We start from the raw sequence: 20,449 nt of genomic DNA on the forward strand, positions 1-20,449 counted from the left end.
TTAAATCTCTGAATACACTTTTCATTGATATCTAAGATACAAATAAGTACTTTTTAAAAATAATACATTGCAAGGCCTATTAACAAGATTCGTTTAACGAAATCATAATGTCTATACTGCGAATTTTGCTGGATATATGAGAAATTTGAGAGTGAAAATTTATGCAGAACGTATAAAATACAAAACAAAATGTAGTGCTTTATCGAATATTTGTTATGAAACACTATTCCTCGTATTAATTTTATTTTTAATTTTACACATTTATCAATAATTCTATTCTTAATTTATACATCATTTGAAAAGCAGATTTTTCCAAAGTTTGAAAGACATCATTGACTGTAAAATGTGAATCCAGAGATTTAACGTAATCATGGCCATTAATGTGTACATCCTATACGTAAAATAGAGAAAGAATCATGTTCTCTATAGAAACTCTAAGACTGCATCTATCGAGACTTCAATTAATTTACAATTCAGTGTACGTATTGCTAAATCCATTTCTTTAATAATTTCTCAGAGAAACATCTGTTATCTTTTTAATAATTGCAAAAAGAAGACGTCAGGTATGGGTCATTTTGATCCATCTGGTAGCTTAAATGTTAAATCATTCTTCGATCATTTTTAGCTCGCTGTGTACTTCAGATAGTGTCCGACCATACGTTACACTTACATGTGCGTATTGTGAATGCCCATGCCACAGAAAATGGCAAACGCCTCGACGAAGTTCTCGTCGTTCTTCGTGAAGGCAAGGTCATCGAACTTGTTGATCAGTTGAATGACGCCAATGATCTGACCCGACGAGTTCTTGATGGGCATACAGAGAATGGTACGATGTTTGAAACCGGTACCATCATCCACCGAAGGGTCGAATCTCGGGTCGTCGTAGGCGTTTGGTATGTTCACCGTCTAAGAACATTTAGTTGAATTGTTACATCATCATACGAAGAAGAAATTCATATAAGAAAGAATGGTTGATCAATGCGCTCACCTCGCCAGTGGTAGCGACGTAGCCGGTGATACCGACATTTATAGGGAATCGGCTCTCGAATGGACTGCGTGAACAAAACCGAATACATGTAAGGTTTCCGAGGAAATTCAATTATTTATGGTGATTGAATGAAGAAAAATGAGGACGTAATTACAAACTTCATTCACCTAGTGCGAGAATCTGAATCCTCGCCGGCCAGGTCGTTCGCCTCGAAATCAAACACCCGGGAGAAACTGCCTTTTGACGCTTTGTGCACCAAGAGAACCTAAATGGAATATTTCATGATCAGTAACAATCATAGGGCGTCATTAACCCTGGTAGGACTAAGGCTCGAACCATTGCGTGAAAGACTAGGGATAGAGAAATTTTCAGAATCTATTATATTTTTAAATTATATTTTTGACCCAAAGGTATCTTTCAAATATAAACATTATAACACTAGAACTACCGAACGTTTAATATGATTAATATGTGATACTTATAAAAATTGTGTATTCAAGTGAAACTATTTATTTTTTAAATAATTTCGGATGTTTAACACTTTTAAGGCATCAATAATTGCAAAATAACAAAACTGAAACCTGTCATTCTGGGCGCGGTAGTTCTAGTATTAACCAGTTAACTGCGTTCGACAAGTATACAACGTTATCTTAAAACGAAAAATGGTACTAATTTTTTCAACGATAAATTATTTATTTTTTCGGATAAACGAGTAATTCTTTTTCATTCCGTTGTAGTTTTTTGTTTTCATTTGCCCTGGGTTTGATAAGTATACATTTTATTATTTGATTTTAATGCGCACATAATGCGAGATTTTTCAAACTAAATTCCACGGTTAATTTATTAAGAAAGAAACGTATGAGGAATGGAATATTCATTTACATCAACTTTTCAGTATGGTCTTATTTAATTGGTTTTTAAATACTAATCAGTGTTCCACATATCGGACACAGTAAGTTCATTATACATTAATATATTATTGAAATGCTTATTATATACGTATTTCTTCATCTGATACAGATTTATAGCAGCGTTTTTCACATTCTTTTAATACGTTGATGCCGGCGTGACCCACCGGTGGGTTACACATGCCCTTTTTTAAACGGGGTCTTAAAAAGCGGCGGCGTTAAACGATACATCCCCAGATCACATTTCTTTAATGATATTTATGCCAATCCAAAATCGTTTGTTCAATAATAATCCTAAAGGTATAAGCGACAAGAAGTAATTTTATAAAATATTTTGAAATAAAAGAAATAATGTTTTTTCTCATATTTTTAATTCGGTGGGTTCGAAGAGCCTATCAGAGTTAATAAACTTTGATTTTAATAATATTCAACCCATTCTTTAATATTTCTCTTTTACCTGCACTCGCTGACATTGTATCAGGGACTGTGTGTGCGTTAAAATCCTCAGTACCATGTGCTCTATTGTACTTTGCTCTTCGAAAATCATCCTAGCTAAATCCAGAAGCACCTACAACAATCAATATTTGTCAAGAGTTAGTAGTTAATTCAGAGCACATGAAATGTTGTCATATAATAATTATCTGTAACAACACCAACACATTTACTGCGGTTACGTTAATGGAGTCTGCAGTGTGCACATACAGTTGTTCGATCGAGTTACTGTAACATTTCAGTGACTGTACAAGTCTCTTATAAAATTAATTATACTTTACAATTTGCTAAGTATATTTACTATTCATTCTGATGATTATATTTACGAGGAATGGTATCGAGGAAACCACTCCTTAAAAATGGTAAAATATATCGAAAAAAATTGGATAAAAGAATACAGTGTTTTGTCATGTCTATAAAATTGCAAAATAAAATTCTTTAAAATTTTATTTTGAAAGTTTATTGACATAAAAGAAGAATGTATTTTTTATTGAAACTTTTTTCGCTATCTCCGACCATTCTCAAGATAATCCACGGGAAAGAAAAATTTGCATTCCTTCAAGAGGTGGTTGCACCCCTTCAAAGTGAAACTTGATATGAAAAAAATTGCAATGTATTAGGCTTGACTTACTGTACTTACACACAAAGTTTCATAATGTTTTGAATTTCTGAGTTCGATACCTTTCCTTGTTAGTAATTATTATTAAATAATAAATTCTAAAATAAATTGCAATGTTAATGGAAGACATCTGAATTGTCGAATTAGGTGTCATGTCGTAAACTCATTAACATAAACTTCAACTGTAGCTGCTTTACGATTTTCCAGATCAAATTAATTTTGTGTGAATATTTCAAACGGTATGTAATTTGTGTTATAAACTATATTTAAGAAATGTAATAAAACTAAGAGTGACTGTTTCAGTAGATTGTTTTTATTGGAAGTGCAAAAAAGTTAGATTTTCGTAAGATAAATTTTAGGTTTGTGTCACTGGCTGAAGATTAAAGTAGACAAACTGTTGTACTTTGAAAGGTAGGGTGAGTCACCTTATGATGTATAAAAGTGCTGTCTCAAAAGTATGCGTGAAAAGATATCGTCTTAAAATAGTCTTCTGATCTAGAAAAACTGCTTTAGAACTACCGAGATCTTATTTCAACTATTTATTAATATTTTCACGTACATTTATTATAAGATATGCAACAAAAATATTTTTATAATTTATATAACTTGTCGTTATTAATTGTAATAATCATTTTAGTCGTCAGACATGTGTCGAAAGCTTATCTGAATGTTAAGCTTTGTGACTCTTTAAGATTTTTTACAAAAGAATCTGTTGACACTATAAACAAATGGGGACGGATTACACTATATATTAGCGAAAAGAAAGTTTGTCCTACGTCAAGTAGAAATAGCAACCTAATTGAGCTTCTAGTTTCTGAGGACAGTGTAAAATAAGATTGAAGAATTAAGTTTCTAGAGAAACGAGTTTTAATTATTTTGAGAATACAATGATTCAAAAAACAGATTAATTTCATAAGTTGAAAGATTTGTTGTTATACCATGTAAACGCAGCAAGATATCATTTTAGCAATTTATCAGATGTCAGTTATTTATAAATTGGTTTCATAATTATTATTATGTCATTCAACGATAAATGTAACATTAGCATCCGTTTTCATTAATGCAAAAGTTTTGATTTCAAAAACATCGACTATGAGAACTGAGTTGAACTGACTTCAAAAGGATCAATACAGAATTTTCAAAATGTAAATATCTATACATTTTAGAACTACTGAAGTAATAGAAATAATAAAAAACAATAATGAATGTATAGAACAATAGAAAGAACTGTTACATAGTATCTATGTATCATTAATGACGCCAAGTCGTTTAAATCTCTACAACTGTAACTACTTTACAAAATATATAAAATCGTTTAGTGAATATATTTCGGTTGATATAATAAATCCGATTTGCATTAAGAGTAACCAATCTTTGTTAATAATATCTGCATCTTTTGGTAAATATACATTATAAGTTGTAATAATTGCATTTACCGATAATTATTAATAATTACTTATGTAGTTTGGTACATTTAATAAAACCATTTTTTTGTATTATTTCCTACTATTTATGAACAAATTTATAGTACATCTCTTAACGTGGTTATAAATTATTTCTTTATTTTTGTACAGAAAGAAGTTTTCACGAAATAATTTTTATTTGCAAAACTATACCACAGAAAGTAAAACAAAATTTTATAAATTACTACAAAACAAAAATTGTACATTTATCTGGTTATAAATTACTTATTTATTTCTATAGAAAGAAGTTTTAAAGAAATAATATTTATTGATAAAATTATACTATATATGTTATGACAATTTTATATAAATCAATACAAAACACAAATTGAATATGCATGGTATTTTTCCACTCTTTTCCTTACGTTTACCGAAGATAGTTGTGAATTACTAATAATTAGTTTAAATGAAAAATTCTTACAAATTAACACTATTTCTACCGAAGGTGTCAAATGGCACCTTCAGAAATTTTATCTTAAAATTATTTTCTGAGTTTAGTCATATATTCTAAATCGAATTTTCGACTTTTCCAACAACGATTATAAAATTAACTACAGGAAATGTCCAAAATTCAATTGAGGAGGAATTATTAAACTTAGGAAATAATTTTAAGTTATAACTTCAACAGGTGTCTTTTGAAACTTTCGGTAGAAAAGGTGTTAATCACTTTGACCTTTTCTTGTAGTTAATATTAACAATGGCCGGTTATTATTAATATAAACCGATTAATTACTTGAACCATAACAAATACATTCTTAACAGTATGTGCATTGAAGAAAAATGCAACGGAAAATTTATCCTATTTTCTCTTTGGACCAGAAGACTCTTTTAAACTGATGTCGCATACGGGTACCTCTTTGAAGGCACGCTACATGACAAGTTCTGCGAGCAGAGTACGAATCAAAAGCTTTTCTCAATACAGACATCTGTATGTAAAGTAACTTGTAAATTCTATTTGGAATTTCCGAACTTTCTTGCATATTGATATCTTGCAACTACTCGTTCAAGGATTTCAGTTTACGACGTCAAATAAAAAGACGAACTTTGAAACGGACTGAGGGAACTGAAAACTAGGATGCTTCGCAATGAGTTAACAACACATGCAGTAAATACGCCAGACATTATAACCCGCAGTGAATGAGACCAATGTTACAAAATAAAGGAACATTTTTTCTGCTACTAACCTGGTTCCTTTTTACTTCTAATTGACTTTTTTCATACAATTGCGCATTTCTCAGTCCGATCCCGCAGAATTGTAAATATCCAGCGAAAACTTTTTCGTCTTGCACAGTGAATTGTCCTTCCCCACCAAGCTTATTAATCACTTGTGCAACGCCGATGACATCTCCGTTGCAGTCCTTTATCGGCATGCATAAAAGGGCCCTGGTTCTGTACCCCGTCAATGCGTCAATTTCACGGTTGAACCTTGAGTCCTGTAAAACAGAAACAATTTTATATTACTCTGAAATTATATTTTTTATATTATAAAAACTGGAAAAGAATGTTTGCTACACTTTGCATATGTGTTAAGTAAAGAAGAAGTGATATTATGGATACGAAACAAATAAAAAGAATAGGTGAAAAATGATATATTAACAAAGAGTTTGGTGATCGTTTATAACTTTAGATTTTTATTTGGTAACATTTAGTGAACTTCGACTGATAATTCTCATTAACTAATAATTGTATATCGTTTAAATGATAAATTAAGAAATGGTGTAAACGATTTATTTGAAAGATTGAAGAGATAGATGAGATCAAGGTATAATTTTTAGGTATATTAAATGTTAATAATTAGTAGTAGGTGAAATAAAAAATTAAAATTAAATATACCTTGATCTCATTTATTCTTTCAACCTTTCAAATAAATCGTTTACACCATTGTTGATTTTAACATTTGCATAATACCATGTACATTTATTACTTGGTGAAAATTTTCAATTAAAATTCACTAATATTAAAAAAAAAATTATTTTCTAAATCAATAATATTATTGATATTAAAATTATTTAAAAATGAGAAAATTGTAAATGAGACAATTAAATTTATAATGCAGTAATGTTTAGTAATTTATTATCAAAGTAAGAATTCATATAATTCTGAGATATTAACAGTTTGTTGTAATCGAATAAGCTACAGTTTCATGCACATTCTACAATTTAAGTCTAGAACTTAATTTTGTCATGATATATAGTAATTGTTATGGAAAACTAAAAGATACAAACTATCTACACTCATTTGTCAGAACAAAATTTATCTCTCAAGGCATTTAAAGTTTAGAGTTTGAATTAAATTGTTGATGAATAATTAACTACCAGTACATTTGATAGAAACCTTGGTGCGCAAAACTTTCGGTATTCAATGAACTAAGTTGGAACCAAGTTTAATTATATTTTAAGTGATCGCAGGTTTTGTTTGATTACCTAAGAACAGGGCTACACAAACACACGAGAATCATTCAGTAGTATATACGAGATTCGGATCTAATTCTATTTGTAGCGATTTCTTTAGTAAAAAAACAACAGCATTAACTATAACATTACTGAATCCATATCATTCGGAGATTATAAAATATAAATGAATAAAATATGTGTCTAATGTGTACTTTTTATATTCTTTATTCATGAAATACTGTATAAAACGAGAATATATTTTTAATATTATTTGCAGAAGACAAGATGGTAATGATGACTCCTCATGATTTTTCATTATAATAAAAACATATACATAATAATTAACAATAAATAATATAAATAACATTATAGATAAAAAATTTTTCAATACATAATGCATAATTTTTGTTAATAAAGAACATAATGATATAACCTCAGAACCAAAAAGTTTATGTCGTCCGGAAAAAGAAGTATTTCTTGTAAATTATATAAGTTAAAGAATCGTACACTGGAATACATTTTACAAAAGGCTTATAAAATCTAAGTGAAATTTCTAAGTGAAATTACTTAATTATTGATATTTTTAAATACAATCGCTTTTTCTAAACGAACTCGTCTCTGTCACTTTACCAAGAAACTTCTAATCAATTTTAAAAGTAGAAATGCGAATTGTATCGGTAATCATGTTTTATTAGCCTTACAACAGTAGAAGGAAATGTATGAGCAGAATAAAGTAAATGGATAGAGCGAAAAAACTTTCGTTTCAAATTAAACGTGTATGACAAAGTAATATTTTTTCACTCATAACCGTGTGAGTGCCAGGGGAAGTTTCATACATATTCGAGAAATGCCAGAAAATTTTAAACAAAGCTGCTTGATTATAAACAAAAATTTATATTACGGTCATTTTTGTTCTAAAGTTCATACAATTTTTTCACAATACTAAAAACAGGACTAACAAGTCTTCCTTTGTTACTAATAAAAACAAAAAGAAACTTTTCGCAAGTACATGAAGGAGCGATATATCGCTCCTTGGCACTCAAAGGATTAAATATATATCAGACAATAAAAAAATTAAATTGTTTGCTAATTTCTCTTCGAAGTAATGTTTCAACGATTTGGAAAACCGGATGAAATAAGTATATAAAAAATTCTACAGACAAATTATTGTAAAGGGAGTAAATTTTTATATAATCAATAATTCTTTGGGATTTGAACTGATAGTATAAATTTCATTCAACTATTTCTGTTTTATATTTCATACACAATTTTGTTACCCCTTTTCAAATGTTTTTATGTTACACTATTTCGTCTTTTTTGTAATCCTAAATATTAATGAATTGTACAATTAAGTTTAAAGCACTAAAATATAATAACACATAATTGTTATTTTCAATGTGATAATAATCTTAAGCATATCACAATCATTTTTATTTATATCTTTATCAAACTCACGATTTATAAATGAAAAAAAATGAAGGACTGTTTGTACATTTCTGTATAAATTCACACGAGTTTTTAAGAAACAGACTACATTCGTAATCAAGTTCTGTGAGAAACCCTATATGCATCTGGGCTTCATCAAATCTCTTCTCACAGACATACGTAGCTGCGTCATTCAGAATTACTGCGTTTGAAAAGCATGTAATAATTAGATACGCGAATTGCATGCACAAATTCATAATACTAACAAGTATTGTACACAGTCGTGCATAATTTACTCTGCCATAAGTAAATCACAATAGAGTATGACCACAAGTATATAAAGACCTTATTTATTCATATGTATTGATAGAAATTGTGACATTAAATTAAATTGTTTCAAATACTGTTTGATTATCTACATTACTATAAATATTACCAGAATAATTTTCTACAAGAGTAACAATATTTACAAAATGTAAGTACAGGCATATATAGCAAACTGTAATAAATTATTGAAATTTGTAATAAATAATAACATATTTTTATTCTATATTTTAGAGCTTCATTGTTTTGTTCTGCGATGGGTATGCAAATACATTTTATTATAATATAATATTTTTTACCCAATAATACTGAGAAATATATTTTTGTTTCTGAAATGATCGCTACCAAACAATAAAATCTCTAACTGTCTCCTGAAATAAACTCTAAATTCCTTAAAATTTGTAGATAAACGATTTTTAAACGCACGTGTAGAGTGCAATACCAAAACAAGTTTGCAATATATTAAATGCCAATATACAATTTTTTTCTCTAAGATCGTAATAAATATTTTGTATGGTTTATATCTCCCAATTAATCTCAAATTAGAATCTTATTATTAATATATGTATTTTATTATTTTATGCAGGCGTGCCTCTCTAAAAACTTAGAAAAAAGATTTAGCACTCGAATTTCCCAATTCAAAATAATTCGGCTAAACTCAAAATATTTTCTATTTTGAGTGCATTAATTTAATATGATGAAGAACTGAAATAAAAAGATTGATTTTCAACAAATGTTTTTCAAAGAATATACTACATGTAAAAAAATAAATACAATTTTTACGAAGTGGAAATGATTATCACTGCATGTATTCTATAATGAACCTCTTACTGTTAGACGTAACGGAATTTTGGTTTAAAACGGAAGAGTTTCAAGGCAATTGTTTACAGCAAATTTTAGGTGATTGCAATGCTATGGTAAGTATGCATGTAGCCCATGAGACTTAGGACAAATGGACGCTAGGTATAACCCTTTCGCCTCTGAATATGTATTTTTTTGCCCTACATGAAAGAGAGTGAGAAGAACAGCTGCTTCCAAGGGAAATTGAAGCTTAAATCTTGTAATAAATTTTTAAGGCGTCTTCTAGCTTTCTGGTCATTTAAAATGTTCGTGGTATATACATACCTAGATATGTGTACCATTCGGGATGAAAGGGTTAACCAGTTAACTGCGTTTGACGAGTATACACGCGATCTTAAACCTTGAAAGATACTAATTCTTTCAACGATGAATTCTCTATTTTCTCAGATAAACATGTAATTTTTCTTTGTTTTGCTTTTGTTTCTCATTAAAGTATACCTTAGGTGTATTCGCCCTGTATTTGACGAGTACGATGCTTTATCTTTTAATTTTATTGCGCGCAAAACGAGAGATTTTTGAAATTAAATATCGCAATTAACAGATTAAACCTTTCTTAGAAATGGTAAATATGTTTTCCGATTTTTAGAACTTAACTCCCTTTTTTGCACTAGTTCTTTGTTTCGTACAACACGGATTCGCATAACATGGCATGTTTTGGGAACGTAACAACCGTGTTATACGGTAGGCCCCGGAGTTACGTCCTAATTGGTTCTGGAGTGGGCGACGCAAGTCGGGATACACAGGCTAAATATTTATGTATCTGTGCGAACACACATATCTGTACATGCATTTATCAGATTAGGAGATACATTTTCTTATACATGTATAAAAATGATAGAAGAGATTACATTTAACAAACATTTACGAAGAACCGAAGAGACCACGATGTTCACGAATAATACTAGACATACTGAATGATCATTTTTTATTGCCATTAAAATACGTTCTTTATCTTGAAGAGCGTCCTCACATCTGTTTTCGGTAAATTTATTTTATAATTAACCTCAAAACCTTGCATTCCACTAGTATTTCTTTTCTTGACGATATAATTCAAGGATGAGGACATCTGACGCTGTGGTGCCATTACACATACGCAACTAATGGTCTTAATTCTCGGTTAATTGCACTTGTGTTCTGATGTTTATTGAAAATATATTTTTAGAAGTTCTTAAAATGTATATAAATTATACAGGGTGGATCACGAAGCGTGATCAGCTTAGATTATTCTGCTGTTAGTAATTCAAGCGAAAATTTTTTAGTTAAAATGACATGGTTCAAGGGGAGCTTTAAGATGAGTGTACCAAATTTGTTGTCAATCCTTTTTTCCAGAGTTATCAAGGCCACCTTCGGTACACGCAGATTATGTTAAAGCTCTCCTTGAACTATGTTATTTTAGCTAACAACATTTCCGAGTAAACCGCTGGCAGCAGAATAATTTAAATTGATCACGCTCCATGGTCCACCCTGTATAATTTGAAATTATTTACCAATGGGAACATTATAAAATTAATCTATCGTACGGCGAAGTCTTTACTCAAATAAGTTTCAGACTGATTCAGACAACACGTTGAATGTCATGGGTGTCACCGGTGATCTCCGATCAAATCGAATTACTATAATTCAATCAATTTAACGAACATTATTTGCAAACACTTTTATATTATAAGTAATGCTGCCTATTGTAGTGACAATTCAATAAGATAAACGCGAAAAAAAAAATAAGACGATTCAATGGGATAATTTCATATTATATCTTTTTCATTTTGTGTAGTTTGCTACGTGAAATCGTTCAGCATTCAACGTGTTAAAACTAAACACGTAGAGTGAGAAATGTTGGTTAAAAACAACCGAGTACCGCGTTACGTAGAAACGACGTAAATCAGGAGGGCGGAACTCAGGGCCCCACTGTACCTGTCTACATGGTGCGAAGAAAGAGAACGAATGCTTACCTTGTACGCATCCGGTATGTTAACAGGTTCTCCGCTTTCGGCGACGTAACCAACGATCCCCGTTCCCCAGGGAATTTTGATCTCGTCCTTTTTCTCCATCTCGAGCAGCGTCGATCTCGAACACACGTCGAACAGCTTCGAGACTAAACATCTGCTCCTCGAGTATCCCGTTTCGCGTTGCTCCGGGCTTCCGTTGTCCGTTTTCCCCGGGCCACCGCCGCCGACGGGATTCCCCGACAAGGGCTCGTGATTTTGCGAGGAGGGCATGCAACCCCCGCCCCTCTCCCCTTGGACCAGAAAGAGGGAACCGCGGTCCGCGTGTAACAGGGTGCTCACGTTCTGTAGGATCTTGTGGCACAAGGACCTCACATCCAGCTCGTTACAGATGTCCTTGACCTACGGTTAAATTGATCCCCGTTAACTAACCCCCGCTAGCAACTATGCAGCCAGACGAAAGACGTCATGTTCGTAATTGAAATGCTCACAAATTGCATACTGCCGGCAATTCTTTGGATATGCAGGGTGGGGCTCCTACCTTGACTTCAAATTATTCGCAAACTGGTAGGCACGTAAAAGGAATATTTCTAACGAAAGCGACGTGACATCAACGGAAACCCGTGGAACGTCGTTCTTTATAAACAGACTATGGAGTTTTATGCAACTATGGGAAATTTGGAAACACTGAACTATGCAGATGTCTAAGATAGGAAAAATATATAAAATATTCAAATATATGTACAGATTCGTAATATTTGTTGGAATATATGGTTTTTTATTATAGAGTTTTATGCATTTATGAGAAATTTGGAAACAATGAATTACGTTAGACGTATAAGATAGGAAAAATATAAAAATATTCAAATAAATACAGAATTGCTTATAATATTTGTTAGAATGAGATTAGATGATTTGTATAATTGTTTATGTCATTTTCACGGAAAGTAAGGAAAATATGGAACTTGTTTTTATCATTAAATTGTTGTAGAAAAATTACTGTTGTGCAAATTTTACATATTGCATGTGTTTTACATAATATATAGAAGGATAAATATCGTATGCGATAAGTCAGTTGTTCAAGATGGTTGAATTTGACCGGTAAACCAAAATTTATTGAGGCCAATTTTCGCGTTTTGTTAATTACTCAATGTACATTTGAACATCCTTGGTGGATTTGCATACTGTTATATATTTGAAAATTATACTTACACTAAGTTTAATAATGAACAACGAAAACGTTAGAGAAAGAGGTGTAATTAAAATCGCATTAATAATGTAAAGTTTGGGTAATGTGGCAAACGTTGTATGACGAAGTATAATACCAAACACGCTTTAAAATTGCCACTTTCGTTTCAAACATGTTACCATATATCAAGTAATTTGAAGTCATCGAGTTAGGTGCTTCATTCTGTACGCTATCAATCTTAAGTTTGGAATTACCTTGTAATGAAAAGAAAGCAGGAATATTCTTTTCACTAAAAAACGTCCCATCATTTTTTGTTTCTGCACTGATTTAACACTAAACGTACCGCGACCAGTCAAATGACCGGGTTTCAAATGTCATTAAAAATTCAACACTTTCCTTTGTCCATTTATCTTTATATCAGTTCTTATATTGTCCAATTAATCAGTTTTATCATTTCTTTCTTTCCTTCTGCTTGTATTTTCACTAAGAAAAATGTATCGTTTACTTTGTTTACCTTTATTTTATAACCAGTCGTTTGACCAGTTGCAGTAGGAATAAGTGCAGATATAATGCCGGTACGTTTAGTCTTAATTGAGAATGATAAGTATAAGAGTATTTTAGCACCAGTTAAGTAATTCAGTAAACGTGACTGCAAATGTTGAAATCTTCTCAAGAAAATATGCTACAAGGTGCTTTTCTATTGAAACTGTTAGAAGTGTCTGCTTCGTAAAGGAATAGCTACGTTTTTATGCAAAACGTGTACAATATCTCGTTTAATTTATTATTGCAACCATTTTGAAAAATACTGGTTAGATGACGATGATTTCATAGTATTACAGGAGATCGAGGGGATGTCGTAAGATACAGGCAAGATGTTGAAGGTCGACCAGTTGAAGTGACTTATGTTTCATTAAGTGGAATCACATATTTTTTCGTCTCTCTTCATAAAATCTATTAACCCATTTATGTCATAGAATCATTTGTTAAGCAGGTATTAAATTTCAATATTGCGAGGTTGCACCAGTAACATACCACTTGTGTTCATAAAGATAATGCTGGAAAGGAAATTTTTGAACCTAAATATACAGCTATAAGGATTACGAAATAATATCTGCAAGAATAAATTAAAAGGTAATATATGCGTTTTAGTTAACATTCCTAACACATTAATATATCTACAATGCAGTTCGAATTTAAAATTCATACAGTCACGTCTAAAACGACATCAAACTAGACTGTTATTCGAATCTGATCATTTAAATGCAAATATCGGGTCTGATTCCTCAGATTCTATAGAAAGTGACCTCAGAGTTATGACTGCAAATAAACGTGATTCAAATTTTAAAATGAATTTCCTTTCACGTGGTATTAAAACCGTTAAATGATTGTGTTCAAATCTTTTTGAGGATCATATTTTTTTTTATTAACACGTTCAGTGCCATGTGTACCATATATGGTACACGCCAATTTCTGCAAGAAAATATTTTTAAAGGACACATGTTCACGAATGGTGGTATGTGTTACAAAGCAGCGAGAATATGAAGGAAAAATATCAAAATATATAAAAGTTATCAAAAACTTGAATATAAGTTAATATTTTATTTAAAAAATCAATAAAATTCATAAGCAAAATATAATCGAAATTTCTGTAGCACGGAACGTGTTAAGCAAAGCTTTTTAAATAGGATATGTGTTCTTTAATTACGAGTATATTTATACATTTTTCTTCTATGTATACCTCGTATATAATATGTACATACATACAACATTTGCAAAATCTTAACTATATTCAGTTAAAACACCACATGAATATTTAGTAAACTAAGTAATTCAAACAGTACATTTTTATTATATTTTTATAATTTATTATGGTATTTACGTCAATTATAGTTGTTATAGTTGTGAGTCTCCCACTGTTTAAATACTTTCATATGAATCAGTAACGGTCATACATAAATTGCATACTGTATCACTATAGTGACTCCATTGTGAAAAGTTTATTCGATAATAAGCATTAAGTAGGATTTCAAATTTATGAGGATACTGCATATTTAGTGCCAGACTATTTGTACAGCTGATTTTCGAACTTTCTAGATAACATTTCTAATACAACTGTTTGGTAGAAAAATATTAAATTCTATTATGTTACTTAATGACAAACATAGATAAAACTTATGTTACTCTTATTAGCTTATTCCAATTACACTTGCTTTAACATAAAATGAATCGTCTTTACCACTTTCGTTTTGAGAACACGCGTAGAGGCAAATATCGTTAAAATGAAATTAAATTACACTAAATATAGAATACAAAATGTCAATGTTTATAAAATTTATAAAATTTCACAGCTATTTCTTAATATATTTTTTTAATGAAACATTAACTAGAATCGTAAACAACAGGATCATTTCAAATTACATAACGTAACAATTCCTTCTGAAATTATGATTGAATTTCAGATTTTATAATTACTATGCTTTATCAGTTTATATTGAATACAACTGATGTAACGATATAAATTCATATTCTAAACTTCTAACTTCGAATGTTTGGAGTGTCTATTTTACAGACAATCCAATAAAGTATATAATCAGTGTCTGAAAATCTAGTACTGAAGACAATCCTTAAGCTCTTTTCAATGTTTAAAAGTCATTAACACTAAAACTATAAAAAAGTTAAATGGACTTTTTGAAATTTCTCTACAGAAATTCCAAGAGTGTATCTATCAAGATTTCAATTGGTGTATTCAATTTGTGTGTTGTTAAATGAATTTCTATAATAAATTCTCAGAGAAACATCTATTATCTTTTTAATAACTGTAAAAAGAAGAACTCAGGAATGGATCATTTTGACCCATTTGATTGTTTTAGTATTAAAAAGCTTCAACTAATTAGTAAAAATCTTCCAGTAGATACAGCGTTAATATATTCCACGAGGATGGAGCTTATATTAGAACCCTTTATCAGTAACAATTGAGCCACTTCGAATGAAAGACATTCTTTTTATCAAAGAATTCACGCAATCCATCAAGTTACTAAGAAGAAGAACAAATTATACCAATTCAAAAATGAGATCCTTTTCATCAAGATGCCTCAGCTCATGCCTCGATCGCCTTTGGGGTCTGCCCGAATTTCCGGAGCCGACTGGTTGACTTCCTGGTTGGCCCGAGTCTCCGGGAGAGACGCTCAAGAAGGTTGGCGTCCCGTCGATTGTGTTGACGATCGGTTTCAGTAAACCGCCGCGCTCGAACTCGTGGGCAGAGATCTTGCGAACAGGCGTCGTGGCACCCGATCCACCAGAACCACCCCGACCGGAAGATGATGTACCACCCGCATGGATTGGACTCGATAACTCCACGCAGCTGCTCGACGAGGATGTCGGTGTCGCGTGTGAGACAAGCCACATGTCTACGGTTTGCCTCGTCACCTTTCTGTTGATAAGTAATGGTATCTGCTTTCAGTAACTATATCTATACAGTGAACATTGGATAATTGAAACACCCAACGGGATTAGAAGGTTGCAATTATGAAGAGGCAGAATCGAATCCATCTCAAGGAACAAAGATTTCAGTATGACAGAAAAGGACGACGCGAGTGAAGGAAAAAGGAAACACTGACAAGGAAAGGTATCGAACTCGGAAATTCAAAAAATTATGAAATTTTGTATGTAAGTAAGACAAGTTTAATACATAGCAATTTTCTTTTCGTGCCGAATTTCGCTTTGAAGAGGTGAAACACGTGAAACACCTGTGAGAAACATGTTCTTTCCCGCGGATTACTTCGAGAACGGTGGGAAATAGCGAAAATAAGTTTAAACAAAAAACACATTGTTCTTTTGCGCCTATAAAATTTTAAAATAAAATTTTCAAAATTCAAATTTTAAATTCAAAATTTTATTTCAATATCTTTTACCATGTTTAAGATACTTCACGGAAAAGGAAAATTTGCAATTTTTTCAAGGGGTGGTTTCACTCCTTTTGAACAATGCAACTTTCATCATCATATTTGTTGTTTTTTTATTAAAATGACACCAAACGCGATAGAATTATGATCATAAGTGCTTGTATTATAAGCGATTGAAGTTTTGGATATAGGAAAGGACTGCGAATAGAAAAGAAAAAGACACTGAAATCATTAAATTTGACAATAGTCGGATCATGTTAAATACATCCTTCAATCACGGTTGTCGAGGGCTATGGTGTGTTAAAGGAGACCTGTTGGGGATGTAGTGATGACGATGTTATAATTATCCAATGTTCTTGTAAAGTATGTCTTTGAAAAATAGAAGACAATACAATTTCTCATATACAGAGTGTCTCATTTTAACCTATAAATACAATTACTTTTGGAACTATTCGTTATCTAACCCTTTGTACTCGAGAACCTTGTCACTAGAAATATTTATAATTTTCTGGTTAAACATATGTGACACTTTATACAACTGATACATAGCAAAACTATACGTAAATCAGGGAACAAAGCTATTTCGTTACGATATTTCGTGTATCAGTAATATTATACAAAATTTCATGCTGCATGTCGAACTTTAAAATTGGAGATCGATTGTTATCTCTCGAATGCAAAAGGTTAAAAAATATTCCAAATGCAATTTTTCTGACTTGATGGGTTTTCGATGTAGACAGGTGAACATAAATTATTTCTTCGTTTTTGTAATGAAACATAAATTATATCTTGTATTATTATAGTGGGTGAAAGCTTTATTCGTTATTAAGTACTTATGAGTTATTTTTGCGTCGACTGATGCAAAACATTACACCATTACGCTTGAAAGAAGAGTAACAGCTTTCGTATCTCCTACACACGTTTACTTAGAAACAAGCAAAATGTATCAAATTACTGTCCTCTCAAACCAGAAAAATTAGATTCGAGACATTTTCTAAATAATAAATAGTTCCCAGGATAATTGTAGTTATAGATTAAAATAGAGCATCCTGTATACAGAGTGCCTCAAAATGAAACCGAATAACTTTACCAGTATGTTTGGTGAGTCATTGTAAATGGATAAGTCATATAAACTATAGATGTGTGTTGTTTTGAAATAATCATTATCTTTAACCCTTTCATCTCTGAATATGTATTTTTCCCCTAAATCAAAGAGAGCGACAAAAATAGCTGCTTCCAAGTGAAACTGAGGCTTTTCAGTGAAAGAAATAAGATAAACACTAATAATAATAATAATAAATAGTACTTAAGCTGTGAGCTATATGCAAAAAAACCCCGCTTGATATAATTTTCTTTACCTTTAAGAAGTTTTCCAGCTTTTCATTAAAATGTTAAAAATTAAAATGTTTAAAATGTTCGTGGTACTCTATGTGTACCATTCAGAACGGAAGTATGTACTACAAGAGTACGAGAAACAAATCGTCATTTTAAATACCACTACTATCCTATACGAGTATAAAATAGATAATAAATCTGTGGAAAATAAAAAATTATTCCTCTATTCCAATTATGTAAATGCAGTATGAATATCAATTATTTTAAAGAAATTAAAAGGAAGTGATCAAATAGCCATAGCATACAGTCGTCGATCACGGCGTGTTCAACTTTACCAACAGAAAAGTTATGTACTTTAGTTTTATAACTCATATATACATCTTTTATATCTACGAATAAAATTCAATTGGGTTAATGGATTGTTTAGTTGCCCACAATACTGATAGAAGATAAAAAGAAAGGCAGGATTCCATACGAGGATAATAACCAAAAACAACGCAGCAAGATCAACATTATTTCCATACCAGTATATACCAGTATTTGATTATTTATAAAAATTATAGTTGAATGTAAAATGTAATAAGACAACTTTGGAGATTAAAATCTGCAGCAAGTTCTTGTTGATATCAATGTTTAAATCTTATTGAAGTGTAACACTAAAATAATTTTTTGTTATTCCTTCTTAGTGTATTCATTTGCTTAGATTTATCAATCATATTTGTAATTATAGCGTACCGATATTTATAATTTACGAAATTACGTTTATAAGATTTATGAAAACATTTACGATTACAAAGATTTTGAAAAGAAGAATAAGCTAAAAGATTTCATATAATTTCCTTCGTTTTTATATTACTTTTAACTGATTGAAAATGGAAGAAAGAAAATCCGATTTTTCCTCAAATCTATTTACAATTATAATATAAGAACAGAAAACAAGCATAGTTTGGTGAAAAGATTAAAGAAAAAGACTTTTACTTTCAACATTAACGTGCGAATGAAATAAAATAATATTTTTGTAACAAGAAGACATTACTACGATTGCATTAAATAATAAAAAATGGGAAATTAATGATCAAAATCGTAATCCTCGCCTTTCATATTTATACTCGCCAAGTAATATTCCTTCATGCCAAATTCATGACTACTCCGCATTCGTAGCTCTGGTATTGCTGAATGATACAATAACAAATATTCATGAATAAAATGTAGAATAAAGTCACTGTTACTATGCAACATACAAATTTGTTGCTTTGGCATCAAGTTAGAAAGAAAGAGGACATTTAGCATACATCTCTAATTCAGTATTTGAAGTTTTACATACGATAATTTATCAAGACAGAATTGTACACGATTTACACAAGACTGTAAAATACAAGGAAACACAAATTTCTTTACAATTATTACTTTCAACTTACTATTTAGATAATATTATGTAAATGACAGGTATAATTAAACACTCTTACTGGAGTAATATTTACGTAATATTTACGATTTTTCATTTGAAGAATCTTTCGTAACAATTACATTCGAACAACTTCAATACGCAACTTCATATTAAATAATATATCATTAAATTTTTATTAATAAATAGTCTTCATGCATCTTATACTTTTTATAATGTTCGATATAGTCAAAAAAATGGCACTGTTCTTTGACATCAGTTTTTATTCTTACGAACTGAAAAGCTACCAAAAAATATTTCTCAATATAAAATATTTCTCACGTATTTTGCATACTCATACTGTTACAGACAACCAAAGATTAAGAATAATAAAACTTTTCAAATTACCAAAATTGTTTTCCTCACAATTAAAATTCATCGTACTATATAACTTTCCAAACAAAAAATTAAAAAAATATGTTAATAGTCGAAATATCATTACAATTAGAGTTATAGGTATATATAGAACAACCTCAATTATTTGATTTAATTGGTCAATTAACAGCTCAAGTAAATGGAGACTGGAAAAGAAATTCTACAGAACATGTTTGCGAAATCCGATCATATACATGTATCGTAAGGTATAATTTAAGAATATGAATTATTGAGTTTGTGGGTAACTACGACCCTGACTGGCCTAGATCGCGAGAAACAGTGACTCGGTTCATTGAAGTTCTATTGTATCTCGTCACATATTCGTAATACCATCATTTGAAATTTCGAAAAGGACAGAATACCTTCATTCTTTCTAAATACTATTTGGTAACAATATATTCATATTATATTGTTCTTTTTTTTAGATCGATAAAAAAGGAATAATACAAATACTTATTTACTTATACAAAAGGATAAATGGAATTTTTGTTGAAAGAAAGTCTCAAGCGTTTCGGGAAATTAAAAAATATACAATTCCTTCTAAATTAGACTAAATTAAATTATTCAAGCAGCGAACATTTGTAGAAATGGTTCTTAATTGACTGAAACGAAAGAAGAGCAGATTAAAGGTAATTAAAATGCTTCCACACGTACGTATAGAACTGGTAGTAGAGTTCCTTCCTTAATGTATTCGTATCGATTTACTTTCACGAATCCTACAGAAATTCAACGAACATTTACACCGTCCATCTGAAACTAACAAGCTCTACCAAACAACAGTAACAAAT

General features: G+C 30.7%; 1 protein-coding gene across 5 annotated transcripts in view; it reads right to left on the minus strand.

The window, feature by feature from the left end:
• LOC116426388 (dual 3',5'-cyclic-AMP and -GMP phosphodiesterase 11) overlaps positions 1-20,449 on the minus strand; it is a 296,890-nt gene that overhangs the window by 11,275 nt on the left and 265,166 nt on the right. For all 5 annotated transcript variants that reach the window (XM_031975246.2, XM_031975248.2, XM_031975247.2 and 2 more), the window contains 7 exons: positions 15,663-16,035; positions 11,423-11,818; positions 5,655-5,903; positions 2,354-2,464; positions 1,156-1,253; positions 989-1,052; positions 671-906 (listed from right to left, as the gene is read on the minus strand). In XM_031975246.2, the coding sequence (XP_031831106.1) occupies positions 671-906; positions 989-1,052; positions 1,156-1,253; positions 2,354-2,464; positions 5,655-5,903; positions 11,423-11,818; positions 15,663-16,035 (1,527 nt within the window). The remainder of the gene's footprint in view (positions 1-670; positions 907-988; positions 1,053-1,155; positions 1,254-2,353; positions 2,465-5,654; positions 5,904-11,422; positions 11,819-15,662; positions 16,036-20,449) is intronic.

This window comes from Nomia melanderi, chromosome 12, assembly GCF_051020985.1.
Source record: "Nomia melanderi isolate GNS246 chromosome 12, iyNomMela1, whole genome shotgun sequence".
NCBI classification, from domain to species: domain Eukaryota; kingdom Metazoa; phylum Arthropoda; class Insecta; order Hymenoptera; family Halictidae; genus Nomia; species Nomia melanderi.